General features: G+C 41.5%; 1 protein-coding gene across 8 annotated transcripts in view; it reads left to right on the top strand.

The window, feature by feature from the left end:
- POU2F1 (POU class 2 homeobox 1) overlaps positions 1 to 18,694 on the top strand; it is a 179,583-nt gene that overhangs the window by 99,243 nt on the left and 61,646 nt on the right. For 7 of the 8 annotated variants that reach the window (XM_045982521.1, XM_045982517.1, XM_045982518.1 and 4 more), the window contains one exon: positions 2,140 to 2,205. In XM_045982521.1, the coding sequence (XP_045838477.1) occupies positions 2,148 to 2,205 (58 nt within the window). In that variant the 5' untranslated portion in view covers positions 2,140 to 2,147. Of the gene's footprint in view, positions 1 to 773; positions 841 to 2,139; positions 2,206 to 18,694 lie in introns of those variants that run through there. The other variant, XM_045982523.1, reaches the window with a different exon arrangement.

An 18,694-nucleotide genomic window follows, 5' to 3' on the forward strand; every position in this document is an offset into this window, starting at 1 on the left:
CAGAGAGAGAAAGAAAGAAAAAACAAACTTCAAATATCAAGAGAGAACTTACTTGTATTGACTCTTTTACATCTACTCTGTTGGGAACTTAAGAAAGAACAGAAAAATACCTTTTGAAATATTTTTAGCATTATATTTTAGAATTGGAAATTGTATCTCTGTTATTTGTAACGAACAGTAACTGTCATTTGAACAGTTTGCACATTGTTGTACAGTTAGTCCGAATTTTGTTTTATTTACATGTGTATGTATGTGTGAAGTAATTTTGTTCAATGTCTCTAAAGCTCGACAATTCAATAGAAAATGTGTAGAAGAGTCACACAGTACCTGTGACATGATTTTTAATTTAGATGTGTGGAAATTAGGGTATGGGTTTCCCAAGCACAGGCTCATGACTTGTTAAGAATTATTCCTACTTCTTTGTATAAAAGATACGTTACCCTTTTGATGAATATTAACTGGTTCATACTTCTCCCACTTTCTTTTACCATTCTAAAGGAAGCATTGAGCAGAACGTATGTTTAATGGTATATTAACATTTGTTGTGATCTTTGTGGACTTCCGTAAGATTTTGGTTAAGTCATTCAGAAAGCTGGTTTTCACTAAGTTGTACACCTGTTCCTTTCAAACCTTAGTATGCTTTCAGTGACATTTAAATTTTTCTGTGCAGTAGATGCAAGGAAGTTGTAGAACTACTCTTCTTTATGACCACAGAAAAAACGAACTTGAATCCTTCGAACATCTGAAGAACAAACTAAAGATGTGATAAAACTGCTTAAGACCGTAAGACAAGCATCTGTTTCAAAACCTGTGTTAGAAACGCTGTCACACAGCGTCCAGGTTGGAAATGAACTTTATGAGGAGGACTCTTGATTCTCTCTCATCCCGTGGGCATTTGGATAAAGCACTATGGCCAGCATGGTTGGGACTTCTGATGACGGTTTTGGTTTCCTAGTTAAACATTAAAGTGGAGGACAAAATGTACCCTCGAGTGAAAAAATAAAATATATGTAGTTTACTTATTCTACACTAATAATTATAGTTAAATGGTTCTTAACTCAGTAGAGGAAAAGGGGGAACTTGGTTGATAGTAAACTCGATTACAGATATGCTAAGTTTGGGTTGATAGAAATACAGTAAGATATGTATTAAATGTATATTTAGGTTTTACCCTGTTAAAAAGAAACTTCAGAGAAAAACAGACTTGTTCTTGTCTCTTGTATGTCTCCTGGGATACCTGATATTGCTTGATGAAAACTTTTTACTATGAAAGCCTTCATTAAAGAGATAACCCTTAAGGAGATAAACCCAGGTCAGGAGGTTCATATGGGATATCACGTAGTGTTTTTAGGTGGGTGTGGTTGTGGTTCAGTTTTGAAATTATTAGATACATCTGTCATGCCTTGTGGTGCACCTTCTTGGACTGGTTTATGGTTGGGTATGAATTTGACATTCTCACTTTGACGCATAGTTTGTGTAGGGAGTAAATAAGGAGATTTTTTTCTTAGACATGCTTTCTTTTTCTGTTAGGTTGAGTTACTGTACAGTCTTTTAGGAAGAGTACTGGTGAATTGTTTTGGTTGTAACTAACAAATGCGAAGGCTTATGAGAAAAAGAAGCTTTCTTTGAGAGTAACATGTTTTACTCTGCAAGGTGCTGGCCCAAGTTTGTTTCTTTGAAGTATTTTATGCTTCGTATTTTATTTGTTACATGTACATGTTAGACTCCAGTATAATTTTTTTCTGGTTAGATTTCAGTTATCTTTGTTAGGAGAAAGTTAAAATTCTTTGGAAAGAGAGTTTATTTGTGGATCACTTCAGGGTTAAAGGAATACTGAATTTCTTTCAGATAAAACTTTTATTACAATTTCCAATGTTTTAGTATTGACACTATCTGTTTTTGAACATTAATTAATGTAACATTAGTCAAGATTCTTTGATGTGTTTGAACATTAATGTGACGTTAGTTACACAAAACATCAAAAATCATGTTGTGATGTAACATTAGTTACATTTCATGTTTTTGAACATGAATGAATATAACAGTCAATATTCTTAAACCTTTCCTTTGCCACAATTTTGCGTTCCTAACCACATCCCCAATTTTTAAAAAACCTCATTCACCTCTCATTCATTGCAGACTCAAGAATGAACAATCCGTCAGAAGCCAGTAAACCATCTATGGAGAGTGGCGACAGCAACACAGGTAAGAGATGACCCCAGATCCAGCTTTTTAACTAGATCTGATGGACTTACCAGAAGAACTTTCCGTTTAACTGGGACTTCTGTTTGGCAAGTGAAGAGCAATTGGAGTGTTGAGTTGTCAAATGTAAATTTAGTGCTTGCGGGAACTGGTATTGTATTTGCTTAAGATTATTTAGTTTTGGTTATTTCCCCAAAAAATACAAACGTAGTGATCCGCAGGGGCACATGCACCCGAATGTTTATAGCAGCAATGTCCACAACAGCCAAACTCGGAAAGAGCCTAGAAGAACATCAAGAGATGAATGGATAAAGGAGATGAGAGAGAGAGAGAGAGAGAGAGAGAGAGAGAGAGTGTGTGTGTGTGTGTGTGTGTGTGTGTGTGTGTGTGTGTGATGGGAAACTATGCAGCCATCAAAAGAAGCGAAATCTTGCCATTTGCAGCGACATGGATGGAACTCGAGGGTGTTATGCTAAGCAAAGTAAGTCGGTCAGAGAAAGACAATTATCATATGATCTCACTGCAATGAGGAATCTGGGAAACAAGATACAGGATCATAGGGGAAGGGAGGGGAAAATGAAGCAAGATGAAACCAGAGAGGGAGACAAACCACAAGAGACTCAGTCTCAGGAAACGAACTGAGGGTTGCTGGGGGGTGGTGGGTAGGGATGGGGTGTCTGGGTGATGGACGCCAGGGAGGGTCTGTGCTATGGTGAGTGCTGTGAAGTGTGTAAGCCTGATGATTCACAGACCCGTACCCCTGAAGCAAATAATACATTGTATGTTAATTTAAAAAACAAGAGATTATTTAGTTTCTCCTGCAGATTGCTTCATCTCTTTGCTGCTGTTTTTCAGAGAAACTCTGAAGCAGTTGAGAGAAGTCCTTTGGGTCGGGTAGTCTGGGTGTGAGTTAGGGATTCGTTACTGGCTTTGGACTTCAGGCAATTTCCCCAATCTTTTGAGACTTCATTCACCTATAAAATGGAGAGAGTGTATTTCATAGGTCATGGTGAGTGTTGAAGGAGATGGTTAAGCACAGTGCTGGTAGCCACACAGTAACCATTCAGTAAAACGTTGCCCTTGTTACTGGTGTTAATCAAAATAGTAAATATTATCCCCCCCCCGCCCCGTTCAATCTAAAGTGAAGTTATGATGGTGTTAGTAGATAGTTAAAAACACACCTATTTCTAATCTGTTCTTTTATCTGGTAATTTTTAAAAATTTATACTTGATTTAACCCTTCATCATGAGAAAATTAATATCATGTAAAGGAGAAAACTGAGGCCCCATGAGAGAAAGGCAAATCCGTGGAGGGTAGAAGGTCTCTACAAGCCGTCCTGTTCATTCATTACATCGCTCGGAGGACATCCCGCGTTGCATCCTCATCGTCCGCCAGAGAGGGCGCCGGGGCCGCCCGGTTTCTGGGGAAGAGGCATGAATTTCAGTACTCAGCTGTGTTAGAGGGAGTTACGGGCAGGGGTACACAGACAGTAACAACTTCTGAAGTAAACTAGGTTTTTCACTTGCGGAGGGGGTTGCCTCTTTGACCCATCATTTTAAAACCGCCCGACTGTGGGAGGTCGTAGAGTGGGAGTCACCCCTGCAAGCAGCCTTTGTTTTCACCTCTGTCGGCCACAACATCTTGTACTTAGAAGCAGATGAGTCGAACCAGTATAGCCGTTCCTGCCTACGCATCTTTCCATTCGAAAGTGTTCTCCACGTGGAGGGGCTTGTTAAACTTTTAATCTCGAAAGTGAACCTGGCTCTTGATGGGAGTTGAACCGTGGAACATCCCGCTGCACTGAGCGGGGCGCCCAGAGCGCGCCGAGGCCAGCCTGGGAGGCTGCCCCGGGACCTGCCGCCGCGGGACCTGCCGGCAGCCGGGAGAAGGGCAGCCTTCTCTTCTGTCTGGGCTGTTGCTGCAGTCTCATTTTGTTGTTTCTCTGTCCTCTGTTTGGGCGCTCTCTTGCATCATTTTGTAGCACGGATCCATCTGCCAGTGTTTTGGCCAACTAGCTTAGGTGTGGGACTTGTTTGCAAAGAGAAGCAGGGCGGTCGATCCCGTAAGATGTTGGGGGAGTGTACAGGGCACTTGCGGCCAAGGAGCCACTTCAGAGGACAGGTGTACATTCTTCAGGGAAGAGAGACCGATGGTTGGGCCAGCACTGAAAATGTCTCTACCCCAGAGTCCTCGAGAAACCCCTATGAGTAATAGGCGTTTCATAGCTACCATTTATTGAGCACCTACATTTATTTAATAATCCCCTGAAGACATGTCTTTAAAAATCTTAAGCACTGTACCCATTACCTGATTTCAAGTCGAGTTCTTAATGACAGCCTTGTAAGTTAGGTATTACTCTTTCAAGAGTAGAAAGTCAAGGCACAAAACCAGCCAGGAAATAAAGGCAAAATGAGGATTTACACCCTGCGTATGGTTTCTCCCAGGAATTGCAATAAAATAAAACAAAATTTAAGCCATGCTTGAATTCAGGTAAAACCATTTTCAGAACTATGTATAAGCGAAATTCTAGATGGAGCACTTGCTAAAGCAGTCTTGGGAATTTCTTGACTTGTTTTAATATGCAGTGCATGATAGACTCAGAACTGGGCCAGTATGAATTAGATTTTTACTTTTTAATGTCTCCAAAACCTAGCATTTGTTGCCTTTGTAAAATTACAAATCACTTCCATGCTTCGGACCTTTACATGCACTTGAAGGTAACTAGAAGCTTGAAGGTCAATTTCTGAACCGTTAAGAGCCTCTCACTCTGTTCTTAGCATCTCCCACTGATGTCAGTTTGTTGGTTTAGGAATATAAAAATAACCTGGAGTTCCAGTTTGCCCATTAAATTACAATGCTCAGTGTATCAGATATAGATAGATTGCTCAGACAATTACATGCCTACAAATTGATTTTTATTTAAAAATAAAACAGACCTACAGATTGTTTAATTGTAAAGGATATATGTATTCTTCGTTTCTGCTACTTGAATGACAAGTAAAGTTTAGTAGAAAGAACGCTTAGTATTGTAAGAAAACAAGTCTCACCTTTTCTTGGATTTGGAATACTTTTGTGAAGATTACTAAAATTTTAAATATTTCTAGAAAAAATAACTTTGGTTTGTGGCATTTTATAGGGAGTAATGCTGGAGAATTATTTAAGATTGTGTTTGAGATGTTTCTTCTTTGCCTTTCTCCTGCCAAAGCGATCTGTGTAAGTTGAGCAAATACATCTGATGATGGTGTGTTCCCAGAAAATCTGTAGTTTAGGTTTATCAGTGTGTTGACTCATTAAGTGCCTGTCATATGTAGAATATTGCGTGTGGTGTTTATTATAAGATGCTGGTGCAAATAGATGAGATTCCCTTTCAAGAGTTAGCAGTCCGTTAAGAAAACAGATACACAAAGAAGAGATTCCGGGTAGATTATTGTAATTCAAGAGGAGGTATAGAAAAATATCATAGTGATATTTCTTTGAGGAACTTTGAGTATTTTTTTCCTTGACATGTAATTGACATACAACACTATATTAGTTTCAGGTAGACAACATAATGGTTGAATATTTGTATATACTGTAAAATGACCACTAAGTCTGGTTTTCCTATCACTCTGTGAAGTTACGTAATATGCAATACAGTATTATTGAATACAGTCATCGTGCTGTAATTACATCCCTGACTTACTATTCTATGACCGGAAATTTGTACCTCATGACCTCCTTTTCCCTTTTTGCCCAATCCCCAGTCACCCTTCCCTTCTGGAAACCACCAGTCTGTTCTCTGCATTTATGAATTTTATTTTGTTTGTGTTACTTTTTAGATGCCACATGTCCTGAGATCTATGGTATTTGTCATTCTCTGAGTTCTTCACTCAGCATAATACCTTCAGGGTCCATCCATGCCATCCGAAATGACGAGACTCCCCTCTTGGTTATGGCCGAGTAGTATTCCGTTGTGTGCGTATGCAGCATCTTTATCCAGGCACTCATGGGTGGACACTAGGGTTGTTTCCATATCTTAGCTATTGCGAATAATGCTACAGTGAACGCGGACATGCATGTATCTTTTCTAATTTGTGTTTTTGTTTTGTTTTTTGGATCAATACGCAGAAGGAGAATTGCTGGTAGTTCTATTTTTAGTTTTTTCAGGATCCTCCATACTGTTTTCCATTATGGCTGTACCACTTTACATTCCACTGACAGTTACTAAGGTTCCCTTTTCTGCACATTTTCACCAGTACTTGTTACTTCTTGTCTTTTTGATAGTCGCCATTCTGACGGATGTGAGATGATATCTCATTGTGGTTTACATTTGCATTTCCCTGATGATTAATGATGTTCAGTATCTTTTCATGTGCCTGTTGGCCATCTGTACGTCTTCTTTGGGAAAATTGCCCATTTTTTACCAGATTGGTTTTTTCGTTATTGAGTTGTGTGAGTTCTTTCTATATTTTGTCATAAATTGACTATATTGCATGGGTTTATTTCTGGACTTTGTACTATTCCATTGATCTGTGTGTCTGTTTTCATACCAATACCATACTGTTTAAATTATTATATCTTTGTAATATGGTTTATTACAGGCAGTATGATGACTGCAGCTATAGCCTTTAAAAACAAATTGATTGGTTTATTTTAAAGGAAGAGAGTGAGCAAGGGGGGGGGGGGGCGGGAGGAGATGGAGAAACCCGAAGCTGACTTCTCACTGAGCGCAGAGCCTGATGCAGACCATCTAGAAAAGAGAAGAGTAAAGATAGTTCTTACAGTTTTTTGGACAAGGATGCTGCCAAGGATATTGCCTGTAGGGGAAGCAGTAACTCCGTTTCTTCCTCCTCCCAGCCCTTGGTAACATCTGATCAATCTATGTTCTGTCTCTAGGAACTGGCCTCTTCTAGATACTGTATATAAGGGGAATCACACAATATTTTTTCTTTTGTGTCTAACTTATTTCATTTAGCATATTTTCAAGGCTCATCCACGTTATAGCATGTATAACTGGATAGTATTTCATTGTGTGTATGTATTATATATACACCACGTGTTGTTTATCCATTCATCCGTTGATGGACAGCTGGGTCGTTTTCACCTTTTAGTTACAACTACTGTGAACACTGGTGCACAAGTCTTAGAGTGACTGTTTTCAGTTCTTTGGGCTAAATAAGTAGTAGTGAAATTGCTGGGTAAATCCACACAGATTTATTATCTTTATGGTTTGTAGGTTAAAACTTCTAAAATGAGAGTGTTGTAAGGCTTGCATTCCTTCAGGAGCCTCGATGGAAAATCCATTTCCTTCCCTTTTCTAGCTTCCATAGGCCACCAGCATTCTTTGGTTTATGGCCTCTTCCTCTACCTTCAAAGCCAGAAGTGAGGTGTCTTCAGGGCGGTCATTCTGTCTGACTCCTGCTTCCATCATCCCATCTTCTTTGACTCTCCTTGCCTCCCTCTTCCTCTTATAGGCACCATTGTGATTACCCTGGGTCCACCCAGATATCAAGCATACAGTCTCCCTATCTCAAGACTCTTAACGTAATCAGATCTGCAGAATCCTTTTGCTGTAAAAAGTAACTATTCACAGCTTCTGGGGGTTGGGACATAGACATCTCTGACCATTGTTCTGGCTGCTACACTATCCTGAATTAAATTCTGATCCACTGTATTACAGATAATATTTGGAAGAGTAAAAAAAAGTTGTGTAAAATTTTGTAAACATCAGTAAGAACAACCAAAGCAGGGTTTTTTGATCTTAGAAATATTGGATAAGTTTTAAAGTCTTGCTCACTTTTAATCAAAGGGCAGACTTCTTTCATCAGTACTTCTGACAAACGGTCGCCTCCCCTGTGCTTGGGCTCATCCACTGACAGGGAATCATAGTTTTTGATACGTCTTCTTCTGTTGCTGTACGGCTCTGTTATCTATATTCTTTCTGAATTCTGTCCTTAGGAGTAACACAGATTGAAATGATTTTCCCTAACTTTTAAAAAAGGAAAGCTCTTTTGGGAAGTCATTGCCATATTTTAAGTCTTCTCCATGTACTTGACATTTATTTTCAAATACTAATTTGTTATGTTATAGTTTATTGTAGAGTAATAATTTATACTATAGTTAATAGTGGCTATCATTAAGTATTTACTAGAACGTGTTAACCACTTTGTGTGGATTGTCTCAGTTAATCCTTGTAACAACCATATGAGGCACTGCTTTTCTCTTTTTATGGATCAGGAAATTGAGGCTCAGAGATGTTTGGTCCCTTTTCAGAGGTCCCACATACCTGTAAGTGAGCAGAGCTGTTCTCTTGTCCTTTGAGCTATGTTGCTCCTTATGTCTTGTTTTCCATGTGCAAGATACCGTACTAAGTATGATCACTAAAGTTCAATCAGATATTGATTTTGTTCTCAGTAAACTTACCTTACAGAGAAAATATCATGAAAATGTCGTAGAAGATTCATAAGTATGCAGAGGTCTGTGAGATTTCAGCGTGAGGCAGCTCGTTTCCGTCTGGGAGCGCAAGGGAAGGCTTTGTGGAAGGTAGAGCTGGACCTGGAGGGCCGGTTGGGATTTCCGAACGCCAGTGGGGGCGGCGTGTATGCTCGGCCTGAAGAGGCAGGTAAGCCAAGATGGGAGAAGGAGATCCGTCCTCAAGTTCTCTGATCCCTTCCCTGTCTTCCCTCTTGCCCTGTGATTTCTAGATCTTTTGTCGTTCTGTCGTCCTCACAGGTCAGGTGACCGGCTCCGCCGACGTCAGTACACCCGGACAGTCACCTTCAGCTTACTGTTATTTTTGAAAACTTACCATCGGCTTATTGTACTTATTTTTTATAATTAAGGTAGAAATGATGTTAAGATTTAAATTTTTAAAATATAAAGTGTTATTTTTTTCTGGTAATATTTAATTGTTTTGAAATAAGGAAACCTGTTTCAAAGCAACTGACTCACTTGTTGATTCGTTGAGTTTGGGGTCAATTAACTGTAAGTCTTTTTTCTTTTCACCTGAATCATGATAGTGCTGAAGCTCCTCCCCATTCTGTTCTTACTCACATGATTTTTCATTCAGATGATTTTTTCTCCCTAGGAGGATGTCAAGATCTTTTCACAGTTGAAAAGACCAAATAAATTTATTAATGCAACCCAGTAGATGTCTGTGATTGCATTCCAAAAATATTTTATCAGAAGTTTCTAGAAACCAAGGATATTTGTTCTGTGAAATTTATTAGTGCTGTGGCTGATTTTAGCAAATTATATTAGTAAGAGAGCTTGAGCAGACCTCATTATCTCCAAGATAAAGAGAAAGGATCCCAAAGGGCCAGGGCACCAGTGAATACACCTGCTAGTCGTCGTAGTAACTGAAGAATCTTGAAGTCTTGAACCAGCCAACACTAGTTTTGGAAAACATTTCCAGATAAAATACAGTGTTTTCAGAGAAGAATCAGAAATTCACTGAGGAACAGGCCTCACATAAAGTTCTCATCAAAACAGTAGAGCGGGGTGCCTGGGTGGCTCAGTTGGTTGAGTGACTGCCTTTGGCTCAGGTCATGATCCCAGAGTCCTGGGATCGAGTCCCACATCAGTCTCTCAGCTCCGTGGGGAGTCTGCTTCTCCCTCTGACCTCCCCTCTCATGCTCTCTCACTCTCTCTCTCTCAAATAAATAAATAAAATCTTAAAAACAAAAACAAAACAGTAGAGCAATTGCAAATTTCAGACTCGGAAGAGCTTTTTTCCCTTTGAACTTATGTTTATCCAAGGGCCATTTCTGATATTCTTACTGCTGTTTTCATTATCATTTTAAACTTAATTACGTTTCACTGTGTAGACTACGTTCTGTACTGGCTAGAGTGCTCTTACATAAGCCTGAGGGTGGAAATACCAGTACTGATTTTTTTTGGAGTTACTGGAGTTTTAAATAGTGAGTAGTTCCCTGGGTGGGTGAGACTGGCCAGAGCACTTCTGGAGAGCCTCGGGAGCTCAGAGGCGGGCGTTCAGTGTTCTTGGTGGTCTAGAAGCAAAAAGCACATGCATGTAGGAAAGGGGGTTCTCCCTCTGGTGTACGGTTTGGTAGATACCAGTTACAAGATACGCTTCCAAGAGCTTCTGACCATTGAATATGGAGAAGCTTGTCCTGGCCCTGCCCCACCGGTGCGCGTGGTGGGGGGGGGATGATTTTAGGTGTACGAGGCAAGGAGCTATCGTTACTGAACCTGTGAGAATACTAAGTGGCATTTGAATTAAGATTAAAATTTAATGAATGAAGGAGTAAGTGATCCTTTTGCCAGGAGTATAACCCAGTAACAAATACAGAATTTTTAAAGTAGTATCTGTTTCATTTTACTCATTACCAATAGGAATTTGGAACATTAATAAAAGAGGATTTGTTGCTCAAAGGCCACTTTAAGTATGGATTGTGAGATTTTCTATAATTTTCTCCTTTTTCCCTTAGAGGGCAGTTTTGTTTCCTGTCATGTTAAGAGTGTGTGTGTGTAAAAGGATTTTTTAGCTATGTTACACCTTACATCTCACTTGAAGCAAAAGAACTCGACTCATTGCTCTCTCAGTGAGACCCAGGACGCGGTGCTCTGGCTTGGAGCAGTGGCAGTGGACACGGGGGTCAGATTTACCGCGCACTCGTGGGAAGAAGGAGATCGCGAAGGGAGTAGACAGGGGAGCGCTCGATCTGACAGGAGGGCTGCATCTGGGTCGGGGCCGGGTGGATGGAGCGCCAGGCCCTGAGCTGGGGCTGCCCGAGCTGCAGGGGACGCGCCCATGACGGATCCAGTGGGTTCGGAAGCTGCGGCGCGGAGGCGGCACGTGGCGCCTGCAGGTGCGACGGGGCCGCGTTGGGAGCTGGAAAGCGGCTGCCTGTGCGGGAGCGGACGGACGCAGCGGGGAGGTGGCACTGGGAAGAGTGGAATGAGCCAGGAGAAGAGCCGAGGGCAGACCTCCTGCACGGCTCCGAGGGGCCGGCGGAGGAAGCGGGGCCGAGTCGGAGCCCGCCCCACCCGGGACCGCGCGGCGGCGTCGTGCGGCGTCAGCGTGGGAAGGAAGTCGACGTCCGCCGCCGCCGGCGCTCCGGGACCTCGTGTGCTGGGAGCCGCCGAGCTGGGAACCGCGGAGCTGGGCGCCGCCGTGCTGGGAGCCGCCGTACTGGGCAGTGCGCACACCGGACCTTCCTGGTGCCGCAGAAGTTGCCCCTGGACGGTGCTTCGTTGACTCCGGAGCAACCACGGGGACGAGCGGCGGAGCAGGCTGCGTCCACGGGGTTAGCGTGCAGGGCAGCCGGGGTCTGCAGCGAGCCCACCGGCTGCGGCGAGCCCAGGACCCTGGAAGCTTAACTGCGACCTCGATCTGTGACAGTTTGTGGTTACGAGGGGACTTGTAAATGGTTTCAGGTACGTGGTAGAGAAAGAAATTTCTGCGGACAGAGAATTGAGTGATTGGGGAAGGGGGTGATAAGCGTCGGCAGCTCTTGTAACCGCGAGCGGCTGTACACCGCGGTGGCTAGAGCTCCGGCCCGGGAGCCAAACCCCCGGGTTCAGATCCCTGGTTCCTTCCCTTACCAGTCGTTACTTTGGGCATTTTCCTCCTTTCTGTGCGACAATTTTCTTAGCTGTCAAAAGGGAGACAAATAATAATAAATCATTATTTAAAAGTGGTGTACACGTTGAAAACCAGTAGACATGACCCAGGAAGTGCTCCGTAATGGACAGTATTTATTTCTAATATGACGATGATGGTAGTGATTCTGTATTAAAGGGAAGGAAAGACCAGGAGAGGGAGTCGAGTGTGTTTGTATGTGAAGGAGAGGAGCCAGGAGGAGGGGGTACGAAAAGGAGGGATGCTTCAGAACCAGAGTTCCCAAGGAGGAGCGAAGCGTTGGGTAGACGAAGTAGCTCAGAATAGAATAAGGTCCCTCCCCTCATTTAAGGTACAGAAATTGGAGAGTGAAGGAGTTAGAGATACATACAGATAACGACTATTGATAAGTTTGTAGGTAGAAGGGAAGGCTATAAGCCCTCTAGATAGGGCTAGGAAAGGAGGCAATTAGGGATGTCCTTGTGCTATTGGGAAAATGAAACCAGGGAACAAATTGCAATGAAGTCTGGGAGTAGATGGTTCATCCCGATAAACAAACAATATAAGAAGGATTGATAGCAAAGGGTCATAATTCAAGCTGGGAACTTGCCATCAGATAAAACCAGAGGCCCCCACATTTCACTGCTGCTTCTCAGGCACTTTATGTTTCAAAAGAAGGCAGGATACTAGCACCATTTAGCAAACTCACATCTCTAAGGTTGAGGATGAGTAAGGAACACTTGACCACGTTAGGAGGCAGGAGAAAGACGGAGCAGAGTAAATGTTTGGTACATTTTTCTGTCAACAAACTGTTGGCATGGTATTATAACTTTAGAGCAAGGACTTTATTTCTGGTTTTCTTAGTCCTCGAAGCATTCCCTGTAGGTGACATGCTTAAGTTAGTTGAAAAAGACATGGTCTGAATAACTGGTAGTCATAAGCCATTCCTTTCTCTTCAGTAGGGCATAAAGGTGTATTTCAGTAATACCTTTCATCCAGATAGACGTTTAACAGTTTGACAGGCCGGGCACCTGGTTGGCTCAGTGAGTTAAAGCCTCTGCCTTTGGCTCAGGTCATGATCCCGGGGTCCTGGGATTGAGCCCCGCATCAGGCTCTCTGTTCAGTGGGAAGCCTGCTTCCCACCCCTGCCCCGCCTGCCCCTCTGCCTACTTGTAATCTCTGCCTGTCAAATAAATAAAGGAAATCTTAAAAAAAAAAACAAAACCCCAAAACACAATTCAACAGACTAACCATGGAACTCTTGTCTTGCACCACTGATGGGCAGTCATCTCCAAGGTAATATATGTAAGCAATTAAAAAATGTCCACCATTATTTAGGAAATGAAGACTAGACAGTACGATAGCAGGGGACATTTTTAGTGGATACTAATAGTCACCCGTCGTAGAGATGATCTATAGCATCATTTCTGATTGTGCTTCTTGCTTTTGTGGTGACATAGAACTTTTCTAAGCTTTAAGTGGTTTTCTTTCTGGATTTCCGTTATCCCAAATTCTTCCCATTTTATGATGACTTTTAAGGAAGAAACCACCTACACACACCCACACACAACAGACACATGAACATAAGTTTTCCTTGAAGATCTTTTAGCTGTTATTTATGTTAGTTATGTCCCATCGTTACATGACTTTCTGTAAACTTGGTTTAGAATTTCTGCTTGCTTGTTACGTCAGTGCAGTAACAGGTGCAGACGTTGTTACTCCTTGTAGGGCATCTGAAGTTCAAGCTCTTGGCAAATTTCACTTTGACTGCCTTAAGTTTACTGACAGATTCCACCAGGGGTGGCCTGGCATTACTTGGTCTACGGCATAATGTAAGCAGCGAGTCAGGCTGTGAGGCAGGCAAAACCCATAGGGCAGTCAGATTTGTCCTGAGCTGCAGATTTCTTTTTTTGTTTTATTGAGGTGAAATGTGTATAGCATAAAACGAGCCATTTAAGGCGAACAATTCAGTGCCATTTAGTGCAGTCACGCTTTATATAGCCACCGCCTCTGTCTGGTTCTGAAATGTTCCCATCACCCCAAAAGGAAACCTTTACTCATTAAGCAGTTGCCCTCCATTTTCCTCTCCTCCTCAGCTCCTGTGCCTATAGGTTTACCCGTTCTGGATGTTTCATATAAATGGAATCATAGGCTGTGTGACCTTTTTTGTGTCCAGCTTCCTTCATCTAGCAGAACGTTTTTGAGGTTCATCCATGTTGTGGTATGTCTAATACTTCCTTCCTTTTAACAGCTGAGTAATATTCCGTTGTGTATACATAACATCGTATGTACGATTTGTTTTGGACACTTGGATTGTATCTACTTTCTGGCTATTGTGAGTAGTGCTGCTGTGCACATTCATGTCCAAGGATTTTTTTGAGTACCTGTTTTCACTTTGGGATGTATTCCTAGCAGTGGAATGGATGGGTCGTATACTAATTCTGTGTTTAACTTTTTAAAAAACCATCAAACACTTTTCCACAGTAGCTGAACCATATTGCATTTCCACAATGTACAAGGATTCCAGTTTCTGCCAACACTTGTTATTTCCCCTTTTTTCCCCATTAACAGGTATCCTAATGGGTTGAATAAGCTACTTTTATTTATTTATTTTTAATGTACTTTTAAAGTAGCAACTCTGCGCTCTTTTTTCCAGTAGTGTCTTTGTGTATCTCCCTCTGCATTATGGTCAGAATGTCTTGGAGAACAAGATGAGCAGTGGCTAGTAATCAACTTGTGTTTACATCTGAACCAGTAATTTTCACCTTTCATACCTTGGCGGGTCAGGCCTCACTATGTAACCCTAAACAACCTTTATATCCTAATCTCCCTTTCTTAACTATGCTAGAACTCGCAAAGCACTTTCTACCTTTCTTTGAGCAAATACCATATTCTGCCTTGCTTTGTTTGAGGACAGGGAATGTACTTGATTCTGTTTGTGTTCTACTTTCTGCCATCTTTTTGTAGGTAACTTCTTGAAAGTGCTTGTCTTTTACATTATAATTATTTTCGTTCTTGTCTGTCACCCATAGCGAACTGTGAGCAACTTTCGGTGCGGGAGTATGACTGGTTTATCTTTGTAAACCGAGGACCTAATAGAATGTCTAAAATTGTTCGTTTGGATTCCTGGATGTTAAACTTGCGTTACAATGTCCTCTACTTTTGGTAGAGAAATGCTTGGCATTTTCCTTCTTCATATAGCCAGTTCCTGTTAATTCCATCTCATCCTCTTAAGATTCAATCAAAATGTTGCCTCCAAGAAGTTTTCCCTGGAATCACCTTTTCCCTTCTTCCTTAAGGGCCCGTTGCTGGGTCCCGGTCCCAGCGTGTGAGTATCTGCTGTTGCCCTTGCCGTGCTGTGTGTACCTTTCATGGAACTAGAACCACGGCTGTTACCCTGCACCTCCACCAGACCCCCTGTTCCTTTTTCTTTTATTTTTTTCTTAGCACTTATTTATTGCATTATCTAATGTTCAATATTTTTTCATTTGTATTGTCTCTTTCCCCACACTAAAATGTAAGCTCTGTGAAGAAATGGTTTCTGTCTCTCTTCTTTCTTGTTCTGTCTCTTGCATCTAGAACAGCGTCTGCCACATAGATACTTGGTGAGTTTTTCTTTAATTTATTCTTACAGGAGGATCTCTCCTCTGCACAATATATTCTTGGTTCTCTTTCGTTGTTGTTTATACCTAAATAATTATATAAAAGCAGAAAATGCGCCTGAGCGGAAAGAATAGTCTCAGTGCACACGGGAGATGATTCAGTCCTAAGTATCACGTATACAGCCGTAACAGTAGGTTTCTGAAAAGGTAGTCCCTATAAAGGTAAAACCGTTCATTTGGAAGGAGAGATTTCTTTCCAGTTGTAAAGATGGACAAAGCTGTTGGTTAAGAAGTTAATCATTTAGAAAATAGCCAGATAATCTCTGTATCAGTATTCCAAAGTAGTCACTCTCGGAATAGATTAAAAACAGTAAAGGGAGTGTAGAGCTCCGGGCAGATCAGATTTATAAGGGGAGACCACGTTCGCTGTAGATGAGAGTAAGTTCCCAGTTTAATTAGCCAGTGATACCAACTGTTACTGGAAGCAAAGTAGCCTCAGCACAGGCGCACAGTATTTTAGTGGCTTTTCCCTTGTCCCCAACATCCTTAATTGGGTGGGGGTAAGCAGTTGCCTGTGACACTCTCCTTACAAGTGGGGTCTTATCAGATCCGAGAAGAAAAAAGGGTACCTTGCCCTTTTATATATTCAGCGTTTAGGTCTCCACTCAGAGTTAATCATTTTTGATCTTCCTTTGAAATCCAGGAATATTTACAAATATTTTCAGGGATTCCAGAAATCTCAAGTCTCTATAACCAATGTCTTTACTCTGATTTAATTCTGTTTGGTGATGTGAGTGATTCTGACTGTTGGTCTGAGCACCACTGTAACAAATCCGTTTCCATGCATTTAGCAAAAGAATCCGAGGCTACTGACATTAGAAAGAGATTTTTTTTTCCTTTTTAAAGTATGACTTCCTTTAGACATAGCTGTATCCTGAAGAGACTACGAAAATATATTACTGTAAGTTTTAAATTCTCGCCTTAACGTGTTGATCTGTTGAAAAATACTAATGTTATCTCTTAAGTAAGGATTAAGTGTCCTGACTTAAGAAAAACTAGGCTATAGAGGTGTTAAGATTTGGCCAAGATTGGCACGCCTGGTGGCTTGGTCCATTGAGCATTCCACTCTTGATTTCAGCTCAGGTCATGATCTCAGGGTCGTGAGATGGAGCCCTGTGTTGGGCTCTGAGAGGGGCTTGGGCCCTCTTAGGATTCTCTCTCTCCCGCTCCCTCTGTCCCACCACCTCTCCAAAAAAAGATTTGGGAAAGATTTTTCTAGTTAAATTGGCCCTTAAAGAGGGTAGACCCCAGGCTGCATGTTGAACACTACCTGGGACTTTGACACAGAGAAGGTGACGGAGGCCATCTACAGTTAGACCCTCCCGTGACGGTGTCACCTTGGGTTTCTGTCTCCTCCTTCCTTCCCCCATTCTTCTCCTCCTATCTCTGTCCTTCCCTCCCTAGTATGTTATGTTTCCTGCCCCATTTACACACTGTAACATGAGCGTTTGGAAGGTATAGATTTCCATTCTCAGTTACGGAGAAAAGCAGTAAGAATAGCGAAAATGAGCAAACTGTTCCCCCTTGTCCAGAACTTTTCTACTTTCTTTCTGTCTTGCTGTTGTTGTTTTCTGAAAATGACTACCTTTTGATGACTGAGAAAATTGCACTGATTTGAGCCGGCCGCCTCCCTCTGCTTTATATTATTTTCTTTCCCCCATCTTCTCCTTTTCATTTGCCTTTAAGAAATACCCTTTTTCATTATTATGATCCTCCACTTTTCACTCTTAATTATGTGTCTTCTCATTTCTTTCAAGCTCCTGTCCCCTCTTCTCACCCCATTTTGTTCTAACATCTTCAGTGTATCCCTTCCCATAGAATCTTTCCTCAAAATATTGAGGTATGCATGGCTTTGTCAACCCACAGACCCTCACCTGACCCGCAGTCTATACACCTTTCAGTGACCATCCCCTCTCACTCCCACCACTGCTGGACCTACTAAAGGTAGGAGCGCCCTCATGCTTTGGCTTCATGACCGCATGCTTTTTCCTTTGCTCCTTGCCATTTGAATGCGTCCTTGAAATTTTACTGCAATTATTTTGTCATTGTGGATGTTTTACTGTTTTAATGTAAATATAATAATCTTAGAAACCTGCATGTAAACATGTATGCATCGTTTAAGTACTCCTGTGTCTTCCACTCTATGAAACAGAACGTTACCGTGTCCCAGGAGGCCACTGTAGGGTCCACCCTGGTCATCGTTGCTTCTTCCGCCACAGAGGTAGCAATCATCCTAAATTCAGTGTTAAAGGTCAAGTTGCTTTTCTTTTCAAATTTTTTCATCTGTATATTTACTGTCATACTCAAATCATACTTAGTTTCATCTCTTGCCGTTACATAAATCGAATCACCCTATATTCTGACCGGTTTCTTTTGTTCAATATTATATATATATATTTTTTAAAGATTTTATTTATTTATTTGATAGAGAGAAATCACAAGAGAGGCAGGCAGAGAGAGAGGAAGGGAAGCAGGCTCTCCGCTGAGCAGAGAGCCCGATGTGGGACTCGATCCCAGGACCCTGAGATCATGACCTGAGCTGAAGGCAGCGGCTTAACCCACTGAGCCACCCAGGCGCCCTCAATATTATATTTTTGAGATTCATCCAAGTTAGTGCATATGTTTATAATTCACTTTCACTGGATATAATATTCCGTTATATGAAGATATCACAAGTTTTCTATCCATTCTATTATTGATGGGCATTTGGGTTATTTTTAGGCTTTTGTTACTACAGACATTATTGCTATAAAGTAATTTCGTACTTCCCTCTTATGCATGTGCATGTAAGTCTCCAGAGTGTTCTACCTGAGCTTCTTCCAGTGTGATTCCAGGACTGCCGGCCACTTTTCCAGAGCATTTGTACTGGTTCATATCGCTACCAACAGCAAATAAGAATTTCACAGTCTGGCCACAACTTGATATTAACCAACTTTGTGATTTTAGCCAATTTAGTGTCTATAAAATGGTATTGTATTGGGATTTTAATTTCATTTCCCTAGTTTCCAAGGAGGCTGAATCTTTTCTAGTGTGTGTGCACGATTTATGTTTCTTCTTCTGTGAAATTCCTGTTCATTTGGGCTTTTTTCTGTTGGTTTGAGTTTTTTTTATTGATTCATAGGCATTCTCTGTGTGTTCTGAATTCCAGTCCTTTGTTGTTTTGTATATATTACAGATATTTTCTCTTTTACATTCTCTTTTTATAGCATTTTAATGAACAAAGCTTTTAATTTTGAAGTAAACATATCTTTTCATTTATTGGGTCTT

The sequence above is a fragment of the Meles meles genome, chromosome 17 (genome assembly GCF_922984935.1).
Source record: "Meles meles chromosome 17, mMelMel3.1 paternal haplotype, whole genome shotgun sequence".
NCBI lineage: Eukaryota > Metazoa > Chordata > Mammalia > Carnivora > Mustelidae > Meles > Meles meles.